This window comes from Meles meles, chromosome 8 (genome assembly GCF_922984935.1).
Source record: "Meles meles chromosome 8, mMelMel3.1 paternal haplotype, whole genome shotgun sequence".
Classification (NCBI taxonomy): Eukaryota; Metazoa; Chordata; class Mammalia; order Carnivora; family Mustelidae; genus Meles; species Meles meles.
Genome location: NC_060073.1, coordinates 61,726,916 through 61,750,178, shown reverse-complemented (window position 1 = coordinate 61,750,178; position 23,263 = coordinate 61,726,916). Strand labels below are relative to the sequence as shown.

The 23,263-nt window shown below is 36.8% G+C and overlaps 1 protein-coding gene across 1 annotated transcript in view; it reads left to right on the top strand.

Annotated features, from left to right (window-relative positions):
* PGM2L1 (phosphoglucomutase 2 like 1) overlaps positions 1–22,718 on the top strand; it is a 52,138-nt gene extending 29,420 nt beyond the window's left edge. The window contains exons 5-14 of the mRNA XM_046014799.1: positions 2,209–2,292; positions 8,460–8,653; positions 9,495–9,684; positions 10,003–10,100; positions 10,970–11,150; positions 13,760–13,853; positions 14,400–14,529; positions 14,764–14,953; positions 18,263–18,396; positions 20,168–22,718. Of these exons, the coding sequence (XP_045870755.1) occupies positions 2,209–2,292; positions 8,460–8,653; positions 9,495–9,684; positions 10,003–10,100; positions 10,970–11,150; positions 13,760–13,853; positions 14,400–14,529; positions 14,764–14,953; positions 18,263–18,396; positions 20,168–20,270 (1,398 nt within the window). The 3' untranslated portion in view covers positions 20,271–22,718. The remainder of the gene's footprint in view (positions 1–2,208; positions 2,293–8,459; positions 8,654–9,494; positions 9,685–10,002; positions 10,101–10,969; positions 11,151–13,759; positions 13,854–14,399; positions 14,530–14,763; positions 14,954–18,262; positions 18,397–20,167) is intronic.
* Positions 22,719–23,263: the final 545 nt, after the last annotated feature.

Genomic DNA, 23,263 nt, shown 5'->3' with positions numbered 1-23,263 from the left:
CCAGGACATCTTCATCCTTTTCATCACAAGCACATTCCTCACTTACATCCACATATTCACCTACACTAAGCTCATCTGGTTGCACATCTAGAATCTCTTGAATGACAGCAATGTCAACAGTCCCAGCTATTTTCTTCTGTAATTCCACTTATGTTTGATTTAAATTTCCCTTCCATTGTTGTCACTTTTTGTTCCTTTTCTACCCTCCAATCTTTCTTGGCCAGTTCCTTCTTTCAGTTATCCATTTTTGCAAACTATCCCATGGAGTTAAGTAGGCAAAACAACCACATGCTTTACTGTCTGTTGAGAGCTGATAACAGGTGCACAGGTCACTGGCAGACTTTAACAGAGTGAAGTGATTGGTCAGTGGTCATGACGGATCTCTTATGTACATATTATTTATGGACTGAAGAGCTAACAAGTTTGCACTTGATACAGTTTCTAACAGTTAATATACCAGGGCAACTGAAATTTGAATGCATTGTTGGGAAATTGTGTTATTGTTGACTGTATTGTTGGGTGTTATTTAACTAAAATATGGTGTCAGAAATTCATGTGTTTTGGAACTGTGCAAAGCAAGGACTACCTGTATTTGAAACTGAGCCACAATGAAAATAGTACATAGTAAAAATTATGGACTATAACTAAAACCCTACTTCAAGGGAAATATATAGCCTTAATGAACATATTAGAAAAAGGGAGGATGAAAAAATAAAGAGCTTAGTATGTTATAGTCAAAACAGATTAAATCTAAATAAAGTAAAAGAAAGAAAATAGTGAAGGTCTGAGGAAAAAATCAAATAGAAATATTTTAAAAACAGGGTATGAATAAAAGCAGACTCTCTCAAGAGACTAATAAAAATAGACAAAACTTTGGCAAAGATGCTCAAGAAAAAAGATACAACAAATTAAAAGGGAGCATGATATATATATTAGAGATTAAGAAAACCACAGTATTCTGAACATAATAGAATAAAATGTGGAGGCTTAGATGAAATTAGCCAATTTCCTAGAATAATTGATACATCAAAACTAATAAGAAATAGAAAACCTGAAGAGACTTATAACCATTAAAGAAATTCAACCGGTATTTTTTTTTAATCTTCTCAAATTAAAAATGGCAGGTCCAGATAATTTTTTTCGGCCAGTTTTCCCAAATATTTGAGGAATAGATAACGTCTCTATAAACCATTCTAGTGATTCACTGGAAATATACTGAGTGGTTCAAAGAAGAGAAAGAATCACTAAACCATTAGCTCTAGTGAATGACAGAAAACAGGAAGGGTTCAGAAATCTAGACCATGTCTGTAGGATTCTGCCATTGGGTTGCCAATTCCAAATACCATTAGTTCCAGTATGTTAGTCTTCCTCTCTCATTACAGGTGGATTTACTCTAATATGTAGGGAAGATATTTTTAGTGGTCCTCCTTGGCAATTCTCTTTGACTAGCTGCAGAAGAAACATGTTTGGGGAAGGACTCTGACCAGGCTTGGGTGGTTATGAGCCAGTCTCTGAATCATATCATCAGAAGAATAAATTACTCTGGTCAGACCTGGATCTTTTGTTCCCTATGGCCAGGGGAAGAGAAATCAGAAGTGATGGTAGAAGGGGTAGGAGGGATATCCTAGGCTGACAAATAGTAACTACTACAGAGAAAAAGGGAAATCTAACCTGGAAATGAACTTTGGGAGAGAAGATGGTGACTTGACCTGTATATGTTATAAGGGTCATGGAATATATATAAAGATCTTCAAATTGGAAGTCAGTAGACCTATGTTATTCTACCCTTGAATCTTCTCCCTTATGATTTTACAATGTGTAAAATGTGATAGATTAGGTGATTCCTAAATTAACTCCCAACACTAACATTTTTAAGTTTATATTCATAATTCATATTTCCAGAGTCTGGTATATAGTAAGTGTTCCTTAAATATCTGTTCAATAAAAAGAAAAGAAAAGTTTATAGGACTAAAGTAAATTAGATTAGGAGGAAAAAGCCATTCAGTCTAACAGCTAAGTGGCTACTGGTGACCTAACAGTTAGATGGCTTTAGCTATATCCCAGCCAGTGTATCGGGAGTTGATTGTTGAAGTCATAGGCTGTTTATGTCTTAATGCCTTCTCCTGTTACTTAATCAAGGTTATTCTTATATCAAATGTATAAGTAGCTGGAAAGCAAAATGGAATTATGGCCTTACTGTTTTTTCAGCCATATGCAGTCCAGGAGCTCAAAGCAGTTGCAGGTGTGATGATTACCGCTTCTCACAACCGCAAAGAAGACAATGGATACAAGGTAAACCTGGGACTCTGGATATTTGCTTATTTCACAGTTCTTATTTTATCTGTTTATTTGTGTACTTATTTATTTTGATTTTGATTTTTTAAAATAATATATGCTGAGTATATTCTCATTGCTAAGGAGCAGGCTTAGATGTTAGGACAGGCAGATAAAAACACGAAGGCCAGCCCTCAAAGGATGTTTTTCCCTAATGACCTTTATTACTTCTCAATGTGTATAACTATGAAAATCTCTTCAGTGGTCTTTTTGCTTCTAGTATATTCCTGCCTTTGATATCCCCGTCCTATCCCCACATCCACCCCATCTACCATTTTAGAAACAAAGTCATATTGTACTGAAAACTTAAAGAATGAATGAGAGTTTGCAGGAGGAGAGCAAGAGAAACTTGATCTTACTCTCTTTTCCCTCCAGTCTTCTACTGGGACATAGGATCCATGTGATGTGTCAGCTTCCATGGCAGAAAGCAGGGTGGAGAAGGGTGAAGACTAGCAAGAGAGGATACAGTACATTATTGAGCCAGTGTCTGGGGTTCCTGGGTGATGAGCGCATGACCTTATGTTTATTTTTCTTTCTTGTATGGGAGGTCTTCAGGTACACTGAGCTCTGTTTTACTGGGGAAAAGAAGATTTAATACTAATTTGAGATTTGGGTCCTGGCTAGCTAAATGAGTAGTGTTACCATGCACAGAAGCAAAGAAGAAGCATGATTAATTCAGTTTGGGACATACTAAGTTTGAGGTATTTGTGAGTCAACCAGGTAGCAACATCCTGTAGGCAACTGGATATATAGATCTGTTGCTGGGGGTAGAAATCTAAACTAAAGTTACAGATCTGGGGGCCATGATATATATTAGGATCTGTAAGATGTAATGGTATTTGGAAGTCTTTTACTTGGATACGTGGCACAGAGATAGTATATAGTAAAAAACAAGCCCAAAAGAGATCCCTAGGGAATACCAACTTCAAGGGAAGGAAGAAAAGTGCAGGAGATAGGAGAAAGACCAGAAGAGATTAGTGCCATCAAAACCAAAGGGAGAAGAAGAGAATTGCAAGGAAGAAGAAGTCAACTGTCGAAGAGAGCTGAGAACCCAGATCTCTCCTCTGACGTCAAATGAGACTCCTAAATCCACTGGGATGTCTAACAGATATTTCAGAATTAGTGTCTCTAGAATAGAGGTCTTAATTCCCCTACAGCCTCTCACATACATGTCCCAATGTGTTCCTTTCCCATTCTTCCCCGTTTCTGTAGATGGACACTACCACTCACCCAAACAAAAACCAAAAATTATTCTCGATTACTCCTTTCCCTTCACTCCTAACATTTAACTCACAGGTTTTACAAATTCTGCATCCAAAATGTATGTTGGAATATGTTTGCTTCTGTTCACTTCTTCTACCTCCACCATTCTAAAGCATGGTTATCTTCTCTCAGAGCTACAGCATCCTGGCTGGTCTCTTCCCCGCTCCCATTGTTCTCCCTAAAATCCATTTTCCACCAAGCAGCCAGATGATCTTCGAAAATATGAACAGGTCATGTTACTTCCCTGCTTAAAATTCTCCAGTGACTTCTCATTCTCCAAATAAAATCCAAGCTCCTTACCTTGGGGTTTATAGGACTGTCTCCTGCCTACCTCTCCAACCTAATTTCATTCATTCCTCTTCTGTGCTCACTGTGTTCTAGTCACACTCCCACTTCTTCCTGTTCCTTCATCTGCCAGTATACCAAGCCCTCTCCCATCTCTCAGCCTTTGTAAATGGTTTTGGCTCTGCTTGCATTGCTCTTGCCTTCATCTTGCAGATTTGTTTATTTTCATCCTTCAGGTTCCTGCCCGGATGTTATTTCCTTGAAGAGACCTTCCCAGGCCACCTTATCTGAAGTGGCTTCCCTCAATGACTTTCTCATCATCCTGTTTATTTCCTTCACAGAGCTTATCGCTGTCTGATGATCTGTTTTCTTGAGAATGAATTGTTTTCTTTATTGAGTTGTTTGTTTGACCTTCTCCAACCCTGTTCTCCAATATAAACTCATGGGTGAAGCGACTTGGTCTGTTTTGATGTTCATTGCTGGTGAACATATTTGTCACATAGGAAAGCCTCAAAGGTTGTTTTTATTTTTCCTTAAAATATACGCACAAGTTAAAAAGGATAAAAGTTAAACAGTGTATAAAGTTAAAGGTAAAAAGTATCTCTCCCATTCCTCCCCCTCCACCTGCCCCATACCCCTTTTCAGAACCAAATACTGTTTCTGGTTTTAGTTTCCCCCCAGCATGTGTAATCATATATGTATTTGTCACTCGCACTCCCACATTTTTCCCCCATAAATGGCAGAGTACCATATGGAGTGTTCTGCACCTTGCTTTTTTCACACAACAGCAGGAAACAATCTTAGAGATCATTCTCTTACTCAATTGATAGGGAGCTAGGTCTGCCTCCTTCATCTTTAAAAGTCTATAGAACAAATCCTGATTTATTTTATTTTATTTCAATAAATAAAATTTTATTTATTTTATTTATTTAAATAAAGATTTTATTTATTTATTTGAGAGAGAGAGAACAGGAGATGGGCAGAGAAGAGTAGAGGAAGAGGGAGAAGCAGGCTCCCTGCTCAGTGGGGAAGAGAACACATGGGTGGGGGTAGGGACAAAGGGAGAGGGAGAGAGAAAGCATCTCACTCACACAGACTCCATGCTAAGCATGGAGCCCAATCCCATGACCCTGAGATCATGATCTGAGCCAAAATGAAGAGTGTAACGTTTAACAGACTAAACCACCCTGGCTCTCCACAATCCTGATATATTTAAGCAATCCTCTGTTGGTGAACAGTTCATTTGTTTCTGATCTTCTGCTATTTATAAACAGTGCTACAAAGAATGTTCTTCTACATACGTCTTTGTTCATATGTGCAAGTAGATTTATATAATCAGTATGGAATAGTAGTTAGAACTTTGGGTTGGGTTTCAAACCTGACTGTAGGATACTTGAGTGGCTCAGTAGGTTAAGCATCTGCCTTTGGCTCAGGTCATGATCCCAGGATCCTGGGATTGAGCCGTGCATTGGGCTCCCTGCTCAGTGGGGAGCCTGCTTCTCTCTCTCTCTCTCTCTCTCTCATAAATAAATACATAAAATCTTTAAAAAATAAAGAAATAAAACCTGTCTGTGCAACTCAGAAGCCTGTGTAAGTTCATTTCTCTGTGCTTTGGTTTCCCCATCTGCAAACTAGGGATAATAATAGAACCAAGGTCATAGAGTTAGAGTGAGGATTAAAGGAGATGTTGCAGGAAAAATGCCCAGTGCTCAATAAATGTTAGCTGTTGCTTATATTTCTTTCATCTGCAACAATATTGTAGCCACCTGTGGCTATTGAACATTTAAACTATGACTAGTCTGAATTGAGGTGTGCTGAAAGTGTAAAATACACACCAGATTTCAAAGACTTACTATGAAAAAAGAATGTAAAATATTTCATTAATTTTATATTGATTACATGTTGAAATGATAATATTTTGGATATATTGGGCTGTATGAAGTATATTACTGTAAATTATGCCTGTTTCTTTTTATCTTAATGTGGTTACTAGAAACTTTAAAATTATGTAAGTAGCTTGCATTTGTGACTCACATTGTATTTCTATGGCATTGTTGATCTATAGGATAAATTTCTAGAAGTGAAACTTTTGAGTCAAAGCAGTATGAAAGAAAACTTGTCACTCTTTATTTGAGGTGGTTGTACCAACTGATACTCTCCCTAATAGCGTAAAAGGGTCTTTATCCCATACCTCCCATATTATCATTTTGGTCTTTGCCAGTCAGATAGATGAGTGTTATGTTTAATCTGCACCTGTTTTAGGAGTAAGGTAGAACATATTTTCATTTATGTGCATTAGATTTGTTTTCCCTTTCCTGAGATGTCTGTTAAAGGTTTTGTCCATTTTTCTCTTGGATTATTGCTCTTTTTCTTAGTGATTTGTGGAACTCTATATAAAAAGTAGCTGTTGGTCATCAAATATACCTCATCATCAAAATACCTCAATATTTTGCAGATATTCCCCCCCCATATCATGACTTTATTTATATTTTTCCATGCATGATATTATTATATTTTTTCCATTTGGGGGAAAAAGTTATTTTGGCATTTTTATTGGTATCCTATTTCATTTGTAGATTAATTTAGGAAGCTTTAATATTTTTATATTTATTGAGTCTCTTCATTCATGAACAGGATGTATCTTTCTGTTCTTTCAAGGCTTCTATTATATACTTTAGTAACATTTTAAATATTTTTAATAGGTCTTTCATATTTTAAGAATTTTTTTTTTAAGAGGGAGAAAATGGGATTGGGAGGGAGGGACAGAGGAAGAGGAAGAGAGATAATCCTAAACAGGCTCCATGCTCAGTGTGGAGCCCAAGGCAGGGCTCCATCTCAAGACCCTGAGATCATAACTTGAGCTGAAATCAAGAGTCAAACGCCTAATCAACTGAGCCACCTACACACCCCTTTCAAATATTTCTGTTAAAGTTTGTTCATGGGTATATTTTGTTGCATGGATTTTTCTGTTATTATATCAGATAGGGATACTTTCTGCTACGGATTTGGAAAACTTATGGGTTTTTCTGCCAGTTTAAGCTGGTAGGAATTTATTTCTCACACATGAAGTTAAGTCCAGGGTAGGTGGCTATTAGTGGGGTTCTGTAGCTCAGTGTTGTTGGGCCTGGCATCTCTTCGCAGCTTTTTTTGGCCTTTCCTTCAAGTGTGAACATCATATAATGGTTATACCTCTAGGCATCACATCCATATACAAAGGCAAGAAGAAATGGGCAAGGAGAAAGGCTAGGATTTTTTTCTCATGTTTTATATATTTTCATGGTGAACCTTCAGGGCCTATGGATAGAATCTTTATTGTGGCTTGGAATGTGGGAACATCACTTAGAGCAGTTAGTGGTTTGGTTTTTTAATTTCTGCAGGAACCAGGAGTTTCACTGACTGGGAGCAATTTCTATATTAACTGAGATCTCAGATTTGAAAGTTTTAAAAAATACCCCAGAACACATATCCTTCCTCAACACCTTTATATAATAATGGGCAGGACTTCTGTTCTGTATTTCCACTAATCAGGGATGGGAGGAGTCTCAGATCTCCAATTTCCTACCTTCCACATGGGTATTACAACTCAAAAACCAAATAAATAGACAGTTCCCAAACCCCAGGCAGTCACAGCATCAGCTCCATAACCTTATATCACTCTGGTTTTCCTTTTTTCCCACTGCCTGGAGTTTTCCCTTTTCTTCTTATGAACTGATCTATGCATTTTAGATAATGTTTTTCTAACATTAGCTAACATTTCAAAATGTTTATAGAGTGAGAATTTTCAGGTCATCTAGTCTACCATCTTGTTTGACACAGAGCTTAGTATATAGTACATATTCAAATGTATTCTTCTTTCCTTCATTCAGGAGGCAGAAGAGAGTAGTCCTGTCATATATTTGGTAGAAGTCATTATGGATATTCTCTAAGCAAAGTGTCTTCTAAATTTGAGATCCTATGGATTATAGAAATATACTTTATTGATTTTTTTTGTTGTTAACTGTTTCTAATGTCTTGTTGATCGAAATACTTGGCAAACTGACAGCTTAATGAAATGTATTTTCATTCATTAAGTACTGAAAACATATATACTGAAATGTATATATAATAATTCACATGCTAATTATATTTCCTGATATAGACACTGTCTGGTATGACATGTATTCTACGTTAATTTATATCTGAAAAATAATTGCTTCTTTATTACAGAACTGCAAGCTAAAATTTTAAGAGTATGAAATTTTATGGATATCCATGATTTCTTAGATTATCTTTAGTATATAGTTATAAATCTAAGAGTATGATTGGATACTACGGCATATGCATATTAATATGTTGTCATAATGATGCTCTGATTATATTTTATTTGTACTCTTATTAAAGTACACTTCTAAAAATGAAAATAATACATTATTACTTTATTGAAGAGTCCCTGTAGAATCATTATCATGGACAGCCTTTGGTATTAAATTAGTCCCGTGTTGATATTTTCTACTTAATTAACTTGGAACATTTCTGTATAAAGCCAAATATCTGGCCAACATTTCAAGTACTTACAGCTGTATTTACCTATCATCTAGGTTTATTGGGAAACTGGTGCTCAGATCACATCTCCTCATGATAAAGAAATTCTGAAATGTATAGAAGAATGTGTGGAACCTTGGAATGGTTCCTGGAATGATAATTTAGTGGATACCAGCCCACTGAAGAGAGATCCTCTGCAGGACATTTGTAGAAGATACATGGAAGATCTTAAAAAGATCTGTTTTCACAGGTATCCAATGGAAATATAGGGATAACATTACCATATAAGAAGATTAACAAATAAAGAAAAGAAACAGGGATAAATATGTGTTGGCTGTTCATTATATTAAAAGGATAGCTAAATCGTACCATTCACCATAGTTAAAAGGTGGAAATAACCCAAATATCCATCAACTGATGAATGGATAAATAAACTGTGCTATATCTATACAATGAAATATTATTCAGCTGTAAAAAGAAATACTGATACATACCCCAACATAGATAAACTTTGAAAACATACTCAGTGATAGAAGCCAATCACAAAAGACCACATATTATATGATTCCATTTATATAAAATGTCCAGAGAAGGCAAATCTATAGAGACAGAAACAGACAGAGGGTATATTAGTGATTGCCTATGGCTAGGAGGAATGGGAATGTTAGGGGATGGTGGCTCTGGGGTAGAGTTTCTTTTGGCAATAGTGAGAATTTTCTAAAATTGATTATGGTAATGGATGAATAATCTATGAATACAGTGAAATTGAATTGAATTGTACACTTTAAATAGATTAATTGTATAGTATATTAATTACTAATTACTAATAACACTGTTAAAGTTCTAGCTAAATATATGTATTCTCTATATGAGATTAGGAAATTTTCTCTAAAATTTGATTTTGCCTTATTTCCATATTTTCATAACTATTCCATAAATAGCTAATGCTATTGCTAGAAAGTCACTGGCTTGCTGAGTATCTTTTCTTCATCTGAAAAAATAGATTTTAGCTTCTTCTCTATAGCTGATTTTAATTTTACCACAAGTGCCAAGTTTTATGATATCGATTGAATAATTCTTTTCCTTTACAGGGAATTAAACTCAAAGACCACCTTGAAATTTGTACATACATCTTTCCATGGGGTTGGACATGACTATGTGCAGTTGGCTTTTCAGGTGTTTGGTTTTAAGCCTCCAATCCCAGTACCAGAACAAAAAGATCCTGATCCAGAATTTTCTACTGTTAAATGCCCAAATCCTGAAGAAGGAGAATCTGTGCTGGTATTTTTTTTTTCCTTTATTTAAATTATTACTAGTGTATTAAACTTCATCAAATAGAACTCATTGACAATTCAAAGATTACTTACAAAGGCAGAAACCACCTTTGTTGACATAATTTAATTTCTATTGTAGCCATATATTCTGTTTTATTTGAAATCTCTGTGGTGGATATCCCTACTTCTAGGCTTATTTACTAAATTTAGTGAAACTGTATTTATTCTAAAATTTATGTCAACTAACATAGTGCCTACAAGTAGGAGTATTAACATTGAATTTAACATCTGGAATACAATCTGGTGATTTGGCTCATTATTTCAGGAACTTTCTTTGAGACTGGCAGAGAAAGAAAATGCCCGAATCGTGCTAGCTACAGATCCTGACGCAGATCGGCTGGCAGTGGCAGAACTTCAGGAGAAGTAAGTAAAGCCCGTTATTTAATTAAAAGCTTAAGCTTTGAAAAAGATGTTTTGATTTTAAGTCTTACAGGCTCATTCAAAATAATAAAAATAAAAAAATAAATCTCCTGTTAAGTCCACTATCCAAAGATAACCCCTAGGTATATATTTTGACATTTCCTTAAGACATATTTGTTTTTATAAAATTATTATCATGCTACATATATTTTTATATCTTGTTTCCCACTTGATATTGTACTATGAACACTTTTTTCAGTCCTTAAATATTGTTTAAAATATTATAAAATGACATGATATCCCAACAGATTGCTTTATCAATATAGTCATTTTCTAATCTTGGTCCTTTGGATTGCAGTGTATTTTTGCCCTTATACGTTGTGACAAATGTCCTTATATAGATAGGACATCATATTATAACTTTTCTTTTATTAAGTAAGAGAACAAAAGTTACAGTGTAATAATTTTTCAACAGACATTGTTGCCATTTCTACCCTATTCACCCCTGGTGAGCTAGAAATAATCCTAAATGTTTTCTCAAAAATCTCATATAAGGGGCACCTGGGTGGCTCAGTGGGTTAAGCCACTGCCTTCGGCTCAGGTCATGATCTCAGGGTCCTGGGATCGAGCCCTACATCAGGTTCTCCACTCAGCGGGGAGCCTGCTTCCCCTTCTCTCTCTGCCTGCCTCTCTGTCTACTTGTGATCTCTCTCTCTCTGTGTCAAATAAATAAATAAAATCTTTAAAAAAAATCTCATATAATAGCTTTTGGATTTTCGTACATGAAGGATGGTAATTTATATGTCTAAGTGTCAAGAAATTTTAATGAGAAGTTATAAAAGTCTTGACTTGAATCTTCATTCTTTCTACAGTGGTCATTGGAAAGTTTTCACAGGGAACGAGTTGGCAGCTTTGTTTGGGTGGTGGATGTTTGACTGCTGGAAGAAAAATACATTAAGAAATGCTGATGTGAAGAATGTTTATATGTTAGCCACCACAGTCTCTTCCAAAATTTTGAAGGCAATTGCACTTAAAGAAGGATTTCATTTTGAAGTAAGAACAGAGAATATCTGCGTGCTACTTTTCTAAATCAATTTCTATACATTAAAGCCACCTCCCCACCAAAAGTAACTTGTATTGATTTGATTTAAAATCCTTCCCTTTTTTCTAATTATGTTAACACTTGCTTAATATTGTGACAGTTTAGACACCTTGAGCCAAGTTCATCCATCCAGTATGTGAATTTCTGGAACTGAGATAAGATATTCTTTAAAAATTGCATTAATGCTTATTATTCCATACAACAAAATCAGGTTTTCATACTAAGAAAATCTGTCACCTAGTACCTCATCAGTAACATAAACTCCATTCCAAAAAACTGTAGGTATCACGACCATCATTTAGGCTCTTCAAGTTCAGTCTTAAGAAACTTAGTCTCCTAAATTGTAAGTTAAGACCTAATGATTCTATATCCAAAAAACAAGTAATAACTCTCTCTTAGCACAGATCATTAACTTTCATGAGCCTTAGAGAGTTAAGCTAACAATTTCTATAGCTTCTGGGACTGATGCCAATTAAATGGCTTTTCCTCCGTCATCTTTGTCAAATATCAGTGCAGATGTCACCTCCGGGCATTTTTCTTGAGCCACAGCCAAGCTACAGGTCTTAACACTAATTGGCTGAATTAAAAAAAACCAAACAAACACAAAACTGTACCTGGTTTAATGAAATAGAACTTTTGATCTCGGGCTTAAAAAAAAATACAAATACCAGAGTGCCTGGGTGACTCAGTCCATTAAGCATCCAACTCTTGATCTCAACTCAGGTCTTGATCCACGGTCGTGAGTTCAAGCCCTGTGTTGGGCTCCACACCCAGCATGGAGCCTACTTAAAAACAATAGGGGGGCGCCTGGGTGGCTCAGTAGGATAAAGCCTCTGCCTTCGGCTCAGGTCATGATTTCAGGGTCCTGGGATCGAGCCCCACGTTGGGCTCTCTGCTCAGGGGGGAGCCTGCTTCCTCCTCTCTCTCTCTCTCTCTGCCTGCCTCTCTGCCTACTTGTGATCTGTCAAATAAATAAATTAAAATCTTAAAAAAAAAACAACAATAGGGGTGCCTAGGTGGCTCAGTGGGTTAAGGGCTCAGGTCATGGTCTCAGGGTCCTGGGATCAAGCCCCGCATCAGGCTCTCTGCTCAGTGGGGAGCCTGCTTCCTTCTCTCTCTGCCTGCCTCTCTGCCGACTTGTGCTCTCTGTCTCTGTGTCAAATAAATAAATAAAATCTTAAAAAACAACAACAACAAATTGCTAAAGAGCAGAAATTGAAAATTTATTCAAGCCTAAGATTTTGAATTTTGGTAATGTTAACATTTTCCTCATTAATATTTATGGCAAAAAGAAATGTATAATGAGCACAAAAGAGAACAGATCCTAAAGACCAGTATTATAAATTTGCTTCCTTGTGTTTTTTGTTGGTTCTGGGGATGGCAGCAAAGGTTTTAGCTTTATTTTTTTCCCACTGAGGAAGTAGAGAGGTAAATTGGGAATCGTTAAGTTACTAATGGTGAGTTCTAGAGTCAGTGTCTATCACATGCTCTTTCTGTTGACTCTACAACAGCTCATGTCTTTAAAGTGAACAGTAGCTCATCAGATGAAAAGTCCTCAAACCTAATTACAAAGAAGGGCTGGAGGGTATGTGCTATGGCGAGTGCTGTGAAGTGTGTGAAACTTGGCAATTCACAGAACTGTACCCCTGGGACTAAAAATACATTATATGTTTATAAAAACTAAACAAAACAAAACAACAAAGAAGGGCTTAGTAACTTTCTTGGTTTTATTTACTCCATGGTGTTTTGGTAAGGGACACTTGGTTTAAGCATACGCTGTGATAATGATGAAAGTGCATCATTAAAAACCTAAGGGGGACTAAATCACAAGCTTCATAGGTTCTCTTATATTGTACTTATAATACAGCCCCAAGGACAGTTTCTGAGAAGCAGTGTAGGTGAATCCTGGCTCCATCTCTTAGGTACAGCATAGTCTTAGGCAAACTCACTGAGCCTCTGAGCCTGTGTTTCAGCAACAGAGTTTTTATGAGCATTAAAAAAGACAATGAGGGGCGCCTGGGTGGCTCAGTGGTTTAAGCCGCTGCCTTCGGCTCAGGTCATGGTCTCAGGGTCCTGGGATCGAGTCCCGCATCGGGCTCTCTGCTCAGCAGAGAGCCTGCTTCTCTCTCTCTCTCTGCCTGCCTCTCTGTCTACTTGTGATCTCTCTCTGTCAAATAAATAAATAAAATCTTTAAAAAAAAAAAAGACAATGATATAAAGCGCCTATTAATGATGCTTGATAAATAGTAGATAATCGTGGTATATATATATATTATGTATTTATGTTACTCTGTAACTGTCAGGATCCCCACTTACAGGTGTTGGATTCTATTTGGTGTAAATCAGCTATTTCTGTGCTCAATAAATAGTAGGTTATCAGTCGTGGCAATATGAATCTGAGCACTACCTGGCTATGGGCTTAGTACGATATAAATGTGTGTGGACCAAAAGCCATTAGAGAAGATCACTATGAAAGTGTTACATGCATTTAGTGAGAGGCCTTTCTCTCTATATGTTTATGAGGAGTCACTTACTTAGAATGGCCTTCTCTTCATTTCAGGAAACATTACCAGGTTTTAAATGGATTGGAAGTAGGATAAAAGACCTCCTGGAAAATGGGAAAGAAGTCCTTTTTGCATTTGAGGAGTCAATTGGTATGTAGTAAATATTAAAATCTTTGAAATTTGAATGAGAGCAATTTTTAAAGTGTAGTAATTCTATGGAGAGGAAATTTTGTCTTCTGGTTTCGTCTTTTGAGTTGTAAAAACCACAGAGAACTTAAAAATATGTAGATGCACTTTTTGGGGGGGGGGTTGGGGGAAAGACCCTTAAAAGTCCCCTAAGTACCTTCAGTATCAGTGGGCTTCATCTGTCAGTAGGCTCTTACATTCATTGGTTCTTCTGAAGAAATGTAAAACTATTGAAATTATTTTAGGCTTAAGTTTTCCCCTTTTTAAAAAATGTGTTTTAAGGGGTCCCTGGGTGGCTCAGTTGGCTAAGCATCTGCGTTCGTCTGCCTTTGGCTCTGGTCATGATCCCAGGGTCCTGGGTTCAAGCCCTACCTTTGTCCTGGCTCCCTGCCCAATGGGAAGCCTGCTTCTCCCTCTCCCCCAGTCCTCTTCCCTGCTCCTGTGTGCTCTCTCTCTGTCTCAAGTAAATAAAAATCTTAAAAAAAAAATAAAAATGTGTTTAATTCTTAGGTTTTCTGTGTGGCACTTCGGTTTTGGATAAAGATGGGGTGAGTGCAGCCGTAGTTGCTGCCGAGATGGCAGCTTACCTGGAAACCATGAATATAACATTGAAACAGCAGCTGATTAAGGTCTATGAAAAGTAAGTTCTGTTATTAGGAATTTCTCATTTCAATTGCCAAACTTCTCATTTTGGGGGCCCTACCTTTAGCTTTCTAAATTTGGTTTTGAAAACAGCCAGTCCTTTTTAAAAAGTTCTAAAACTGAAGTAAAGACTGCCACTTTCTACGTAATACTGTAATAGGCTTATCGTTAATCTATACTTTTCTGAAGAGTTATCTGAAATCTGACTTTAACACTTTAAATCTTTGTGCAGATATGGTTATCATATTTCAAAAACTTCATATTTCTTGTGTTATGATCCAAGTACCATCAAAAGTATATTTGAAAGGCTTCGCAATTTTGATTCTCCAAAAGAATATCCAAAATTCTGTGGGACATTTGCTATATTGCACATACGGGATGTTACCACTGGCTATGACAGCAGCCAGCCTAATAAGAAATCAGTAAGTACCCCCACTTTTTTTTAAGTTTAACGATTTGTAGTACTTTGTACTATAATAAAATAGTGGAAGTTCAAGTCTATGAATGTCTTGAAACTAGGATTCATTGTTTTTCTTCAGAGCAGTTATAATCCCACTAACAGGCTCCCTGCCTCCGATCCTGTCCTCCTCTCTCCCCAAGTGTATGCTTCTCCCTGGGAGGTGGGAAAGAGAATTAGACAAAAAGAGAAAGGGACGGAGAGAGGGAGAATGTGTGATTTTGAAGATAAAGTCTAAAAGCCTGTTGTTTCAAAGCTCACCATTACACCTTTCTATTTGCAACTTCCCTTTTCAACCTTAGTCCCTACACCTGCAGCCAAATAGAGCAACTTATAGTTTCTTATATGCATACATTTTTATGAAAAATTTCTGTATTTGGGGGCACCTGGGTGGCTCAGTTGGTTAGTTGTCTGCCTTTGGCTCAAGCTATGATCCCAGGGTACTGGGATCGAGACCAGAGTCAAGTCGGGGCTCCCCGCTCAGCAGAGTCTGCTTCCCTCTCACCACCCCCCTACCCCCGCCCTCCTCTCTCTGGCTATCTCTCTCTCTCCAATAAATAAGTAAAATCTTTAAAGAAATGAAAATAAAAATCTCTCTGTTTTTGCTCAAGCTGTTTCCCCAATCTGCCTCTCCTTCCTACTGCGGCAGGTCCACACCTTAGCCATTATTTAAGACTTCAGGCAGATATCACCTCCTCTACATACCCTCCAGGTCCTGTAATTAGATATCTTCCTCCTGAGGTTTCATTATATATTGTGCCTTCCTCTTGTCATTTATCACTATTTTATTGTTATCATTGTGTTGTGCATGTCAGATCCATTTCTGACATACCTCCATGCCTGTCGAAGCTCCTACTTTTGTGATAGGTGCTCAACAAATATTTAAACACCATAAATTGGGGCGCCTGGGTGGCTCTTCCTTAAGCAGCTGCCTTCAGTTCAGGTCATGATCCCAGCAGCCTGGGGAGCCTGATTCTCCCTCAAACTTCCCCTGCTCTTGCCTTCTCTCTCTCTGTCAAATAAATAAATAGGGACACCTGGGTGGCTCAGTTGGTTAAGCCGCTGCCTTCGGCTCAGGTCATGATCCCAGGGTCCTGGGATTGAGTCCTGCATCGGGCTCCTTGCTCCGCAGGGAGCCTGCTTCTCTCGCTGCGTCTGCCTGCTTGTGTGTACTCTCTCTCTCTCTCTGTGTCTCTGGCAAATAAATAAAATCTTAAAAATAAATAAATAAAATCTTCTAAAAAAATAAATGCCATAAATTGCTGATCATATGTATTTGGTTATTGTTAGGATTATTAGGCTAAATTTCCACTTATAATGTTCTGATGTTGTCTCAAGATGCTACGGGCATAATATATTTTGGAATATCTGTAATTTCTTGCATAGAATATAGCTCATATTCCTTTTGTGTCTATTCATCTAATCAGCAAATATTCATTCCCAGTTGTTGGTCTATTTTTCTGTCTTTGTAAACTACTTGAAGAGATGAACCAAATTTTTTGCTTCTTTTTATTTCACTAATGTGCTTAGGAGTAGTTCTTGGTGTGATACTTTTTTCCTATTAACCCCCCTTAAGGTTTAGGATATTCCTTATTCAAAGTACTTTTCTATCTGCTCTCCACAGATGCTTACAACAGTTTTGTAAGGCAGGTACTGCAGACATTGTTAATTTACCCCAGCGGTCACATAGTGTCAAAGACCTCCTGAGTGTTTTTTGCACACTCCAGATTGCTCTCTGTGTGTTCAACAGGCATTTATCAAAGCCCTTCAGTGCCACAGGTATAGGCACACTGAGAAGGAGCAATGGCAAAGCCACCGTTTCTGCACTCAAGAGGCTAGTGGGGAAATGGAAGTAAGCAGGGATTACTTTACAAAATGAAACGGACCGGGGGTGCGTAAGGTGCCATGGAAGAGCATAGGAAGGACCCTTGCTCAGATCTGGGAGGCTTGTGGAAGACCTTCTAGAGGACTTCTGTGAGCTGAGTATGAGTTAAGAGTTATCCAGATGTAGAAGGAACAGTGGGTATTCAGGCAATGGAAGCACCAAGTGCTAGGTCAGGAGGTAGGAAGGCATGTTCTCCTCCAAAAAACACCAAGAGTTCTCTACACTGTAGTGTGGAGTTCGAGGAGGAATGGCACATATGGTATGGGGGTTAGAGAGAGGCAAACTCCCAGGCGGGAAGTTCAGTTATTACACTGTCTGAGGAATCGGGATGAGAGATGATGGGAGCCCGAATTAAATCTAGTAGCAGTAGTGGTGGAGAGAGTTGGACGAAGTTGAGTTAAAGACTAGAATAGACAAGACTTGCTAGTTGATGGTCTGTGAGTCAAAAAGAGGGGAGAAGAGTCTCTGTCTTAAGCAACTGGTGTATAGTAGTACCTGTAACTGAGGGAGGGGTTTCAAAGAAAGGATCAGGCTCAGACCCCTGTTGAAAGGCACCACCTCTGTCCTAGTACAACCCCCGCAGTTCCCCCAAGATACCTTCACAGAAGGAGTACTAGTATGAATCCATGTGTTCAACATCAGTAAAGATTCATTTCCTTTTTTAACTTTTAGGTAAAAAATATTAACTTTTTTGGTACCCCAGTCAGTGGATTATTTTGCCTGCCCTCTAGGACACATGCAGTCTGCTTTGGAGACAATTGATAAACTGTCTATGAAAGTGCTTCGAAATTGTAAAGCCCTTTGCCAACGCAGAGGCAGTTTGGACTGTGATACATAGACCTGGCTCCAACTTCTTGCTCTGCCACTTTAGCTGATTACCTTGACCAGGTCATTTACTCTTTGAGCCATGTCAGTAAATTGGCAGTAATATTTACTCTGGAAGATTGTTGCTGAGGCCTGGAGATCGTGTGTGTAAGGTATATAACCCAATGCCGTATTATTGTAAATGTTCAGTAAATGGCATATTTATGAATTATTGTATGTATAATCTTCTGTGTTTTGTAATTTAAAAAACAAATTTTTAATTGTAAAAAATGCATAACAAAATCTACCACCGCAACTACTTCTGAACATGCAGCCCGTTGGTGTTAACTCTGTCTACCTTGTTGTGCAGATGTCCAGAACTTTTTCATCTTGCTGAACTGAAACTCTATACCCATTAAACAACTCCCCACTTCCGCCTTCCCCCACCTCTTGCCAATGACCTTGTACTCCTGTTTCTATGCATTTGACTCCTTTAGACACCTCACCTAAGTAGAAATATTTTACAACTCCTGAAAATGAAAAAGGTACCGAGTGTAACTAAGCCATTGTTCACCTTGTGCATAGGTACTGCCTGTGAGTAAAAACAGCCAAATGATTACATTTACTTTTCAAAATGGCTGTGTTGCTACTCTTCGGACAAGTGGGACAGAACCAAAGATAAAGTATTATGCGGAGATGTGTGCATCCCCTGAGCAGAGGTGAGAACTGACTTTTAAAATATATATACATGTATATTCATATTTGTATATTTTTATATATATAGGCTCTATTGAGATTAAATTCATATACTGTACAGTTTGCCTATTAAAAGCATACAGTTCAGTGGTTTTTAGTATATTCAGAGTTGTACAAACATCACTACACATTTTTTTTTACTACATTCATATATTAGAACATTTTTATCCCCTCAGAAAAAGCCCCATACCCATTAGCAGTCACTTGCCATCCCCCTCCCTGTAGCCCTAGGCAACCACCAAACTACTATCTGTCATTATTGACTTGCTTATTGTAGGCATTTCATATAAATGGAATCATACAACATATGGCCCTTTGTGACTGGCATCTTCTACTTCAGCATGATGTTTTCAAGGTTCATCTGTGTTGTAGCATGAATCAGCACTTAATTCTTTTTTTTTTAATTGTTTTCTTGGCCTAATAATATTCTGTTGTATAGATACAATGCTTTTTTTTTTTTTTAATCCTTTTATCAGGTGGTGGACATTTGGGTTATTTCCACATTTTAACTATTACAAGTAACAGTGCTACAAACATTTGTGCACAAGTTTTTGTGTGGACATGTTTTCATTTCACTTGAGTCCATATGTAGATGGAGAATTGCTGGATCACATGGTAGTTCTATGTTTAACCTTCAGAGGAACTGACAGATTGTTTTACAAAGCAGCTGGACCATTTGGGAATTGAATTTTAAGATTTTGGTAGATTTTTATTACTGGGAAGGTTCTGTGAGCTTTAACTGTTATATGCTGAACCTAAAGAAATGATCAACAAATAATTTTCAAACATTCATTTCATATATCTAATATGATTTGACTTAATCTGCCCAATTTATTTCCTTTTAAGAGTCTGGATTGTCACTAAGTTGACTTTAATAAACATATTCAAAGGCTATTTACACTTAAGCTTTGGTGGTATAGTGGTGAGCACAGCTGCCTTCCAAAGCCAATTTACACTTATTAAAAGTAGTACCTTCTATTATGTTGTCACTGATCAGTATATTTTTGGGAAAGAGATGATTTGGAATTGCCTTCAGATTCCAAGGTACATTATTTTGTATGTCTCTAAACCTTTGCATTTAAGAGATTTTTATTTTCTTTTTGGGGAAAAAAAGGATGTCCTAAAGTCATTCAGAGTAGAGTTTAAAGGAAACCAAATTAGGGTAATGCTGTATTTGGTTAAAAATAAAGGATGATCATTAAAGTAATAACAAATGACCATGAAGGCAGTTGAAAAGAGGCTTTCCTAGACATGTTTTGGTCAACAGCAGTGATGACTTTGAAGCACATACTTGTAAATGTGTATTTATTTCCTAAGCATCTCATTTTTTTAGTCCCATCCCCCTTCTGTATCTGAGTCATGCTGTATCATCCCATAATATCTACTGAGTATTCTTCAAAGTATCAGGAAGCCATTTTAGTATAATACCTGGTATTGGTGTTCTGAACCATTAAATTGCCTGACCAAGGGAAAAAATCTAGATATGCCAAAACTCATCCATGTATCATGTACCAAGGAACTCCCTTTAATGCCGTACAACTTAAGTTTGTGATCATGGTGTTTTCTTGTGTATGATTCCCACCCCCCCACTTTGGTCTTGTTTTGTTTTAACGGAGCGAACTTCTTTTTGGTTTACAAAGTGTTTAAGCATCCCCTTTTAAAATTATAACAATTTAAACAAAATTTAAAGTGGTAAAAATCAAGAATTTCAAAACTCCCCATCTTTCTCTCCAGTGACACTGCCTTCCTAGAAGAGGAATTGAGGAAACTCATTGAAGCTTTGATTGAGAATTTTCTCGAGCCTAGTAAAAATGGACTGATCTGGCGTTCTGTTTAGTGCACACCAGTACGCCATGACTTGGCACCGGCACATGGAACAGAACAACCAGGAATTCCATGCATTGAAGTCGTGTTAGCATTCTCTGTCTCATCTGGTCACGTATCTTTGCACTTCGATTTTCTTTCTTTTGGTGGGCTGATGAAACAAACTGTATAAATTCAAAAGGAAATGATCTGGAGAGAAAGGATTCGAATTTTTCCATAACCTTGAACAAATGTTATTGTATTAAAAGTATTCTAGTAACACATTGTTCTTCCTTTAACAGAAAAAGAAAACCAATACAAAAGTGAGTTTTCTTATTAAAGTGTGATTAAGCTTAGTTCCGTATTGTGCTTGTGTATAGCACGGTTTTTTAAAAAGGCAGATAAATGTTATATAGTTATCGAATTAGCTAAGGAAATTAATCTATAAAATTGACAAGAAAATGGCATTGCTCCCAGCATAGTGTGGGAAAGTATCATTATTACGTCATAGGTATTAACTTACAAAGTAGAGTATTTGAAATTGGGTATTTCTAGCTTAGAACAGATGTTACCATATGTGTTTCAGGTGGTCTTGGTGCAGTGTAAATTTATTGTATGTATTTAAAATTCTGACGTTTACTGAACATGAAACAATAGTGGCAATGCTCCTAGCGGCTTCGTTCTTGTCAGATTTCTTAGTGCCTTCTCAGGGTATGGTATGAATTAAAACAGTGTTCCTGCATTGACTATAATTTAGTTAATTTTCAGACAGTTATTTCAGACCAAACTATGTAGGTGCTTCCCCTCTATATCAAATCAAAAATCTTATGAATGTAAATAAAAATCTTAATAAAATCAGATTCAAAGTAACTGTGCTTAAGGATCTTCTTGTAAGAATTAAGTGTCAATAATCACAGCCTTCAGGTAGAGAAAAAAATCCAAACTGAGAAAGGAGCTCTGAATTTATTTACAAATCTAACTTTGGAATTAAATTTTTATAAGTAGATTTATTCCTTTACCAGTTGAAGTCATGCTAATTTTAGTAAGAAATATAATATCCAGATTTTAGATGTTACCAAACACTAAAACTACATGTTTAAAAACTAAAGTCCAGTTTATTCTAACATCTTGCTGGCTACTATAAAATTTCTGATCTCAAGAGTATTACGTATCTTTTTCAATGTGGAAAAAAAATTTGTATATTTTTTTTCAAGTAGGCTCCATGCCTAGCATAGAGCCCAGTGTGGGGCTTGAAGTCGTGACCCTGAGATCAAGACCCAAGCTGAGATCAAGAGTCGGAAGCTTAACCAACTGTGCCACTCAGGCGCCCCTCAATGTGAAAAAAAATTTTGGAAGGTCACTTTTGGTTGGTTCTCCAGTCTTCTAAAAATGTCTTAGTAGAGAAGTACTATTTAATTTTCTTAAAGTGTATCCTGTCCTATACAACTCAACAGAATACATAAACACATGTGATATAGTTAAGAGGTAACAGTAACAAGGCCTTGGGTGTAATCATACTAAACAAATTGCTAATGGGACATAACTGGTATCAGAGTATTTATTTCCTAAATAATAATAATAATAATAATAATATAACATTTAAACTGATTAGAATATTTAGTAAATAATGGTATGGTTTGTTGCAGCTCTATCAGCTAACATTTGTTTGAATCCATATAGCGCAAATATAATTTTCAAATTATTGTATTGCCACTATTGTTAATTTGTTCCTTCCTTTCCTATAGCTAGATCTCATATGACTGTAGATAGACAGCTAAGTAAGTGTAGAGCACCATACTATGTTTTCAAAGGCTTTGTACTGAAGAAGAAATGTGCAGACTTTTTTGTCTTTTTTGCTTTTAGGAATGTAGAATGTAATTTTGGAGATAGCCTATATTCTACCAAGTAGTATGAACAATGCTATATATATGAAAAGTATGTATATTTGGCTTTAGTATCTGTTCCAGTGACCGAAGAACAAAGGCGAGCTAAAATGATATGCTAGCACATTCATAATTGCTAAAGCCATGTCATGATTGTCAGCCTATTATAAGAAGAACAGTTTTGAGTGCTTTAATATAATGCAACATTTAAGTCATCTTAATTAAGGTGAAAAGTTATTAAAGCCTAGATTCTTACCTCAAAAATTTAAAAATCTAAAGTTAAAATCAACAAAATGTTATAAATGTTCTAAAGTGTACAGATTAAGGGAATTATTTGATTCTAGCCAAGCTCTCAAGTCTATCTTAGCATGATATTTAACATGAACTTGACACAGTGGTGTACACTTGCCTAACAGGGTAAGTTTAGTAACCCGACAGACAGGAATGCTGAACGGTAGTTCTCAGCCTTGGGCTCTACATTGTTTAGCTTTTTCTTTACAAACAATATCATGGAAATGAATCCATTCTCATTCAGTGTGTAGATTAAAACTGGGCTTTTCTAGAGTTTTGGGGGAAAGGAGAGAACTAGTCTGGCAAGATCAAAGCATACATTGAAAATCATCAGTAGAAATAAACAAATAGAAAGATCAATAAGATGGCACAGGAAGTGCTTCTTTTGAAGGGTGAACTGAGAGAGCTAAAAGTGGGAAATAAGCTGCCTGTGGGCAAGTTGTTAACCCATGTGTATTTGTTATAATGATGAACAGATAGTGAACCTTTTGTTTCCTTTATTAACAACCACTACAAAGAGGCCAAGTTTTTGGAGGCAAGAAAAAGTACCCTCTTACTGATTCAATTCCTGCTAGGATGTTGTCTTAGGATCATAGGGGAGCTGGAGAAGAGAGGACATAGCAGAAATAAAACAGAATACAACAGAGATTGTGAGGAAAAGTTCAAAGAATTCAGATCCTTTAATTCTGGAGGGGAGAAAGCTGTTAAGATAATTTAATAAGTCTTAAGTTATTTGTTGAGTCTTTTCTTAAAGGACGCAAAGTAAGAAATAATACGGCAAACTGTTTTCTGTCTTCAGTGAGGAGAGAATAAAAGAATAAGGACCTTTTCAAAAAAACTAAATAACAAATTT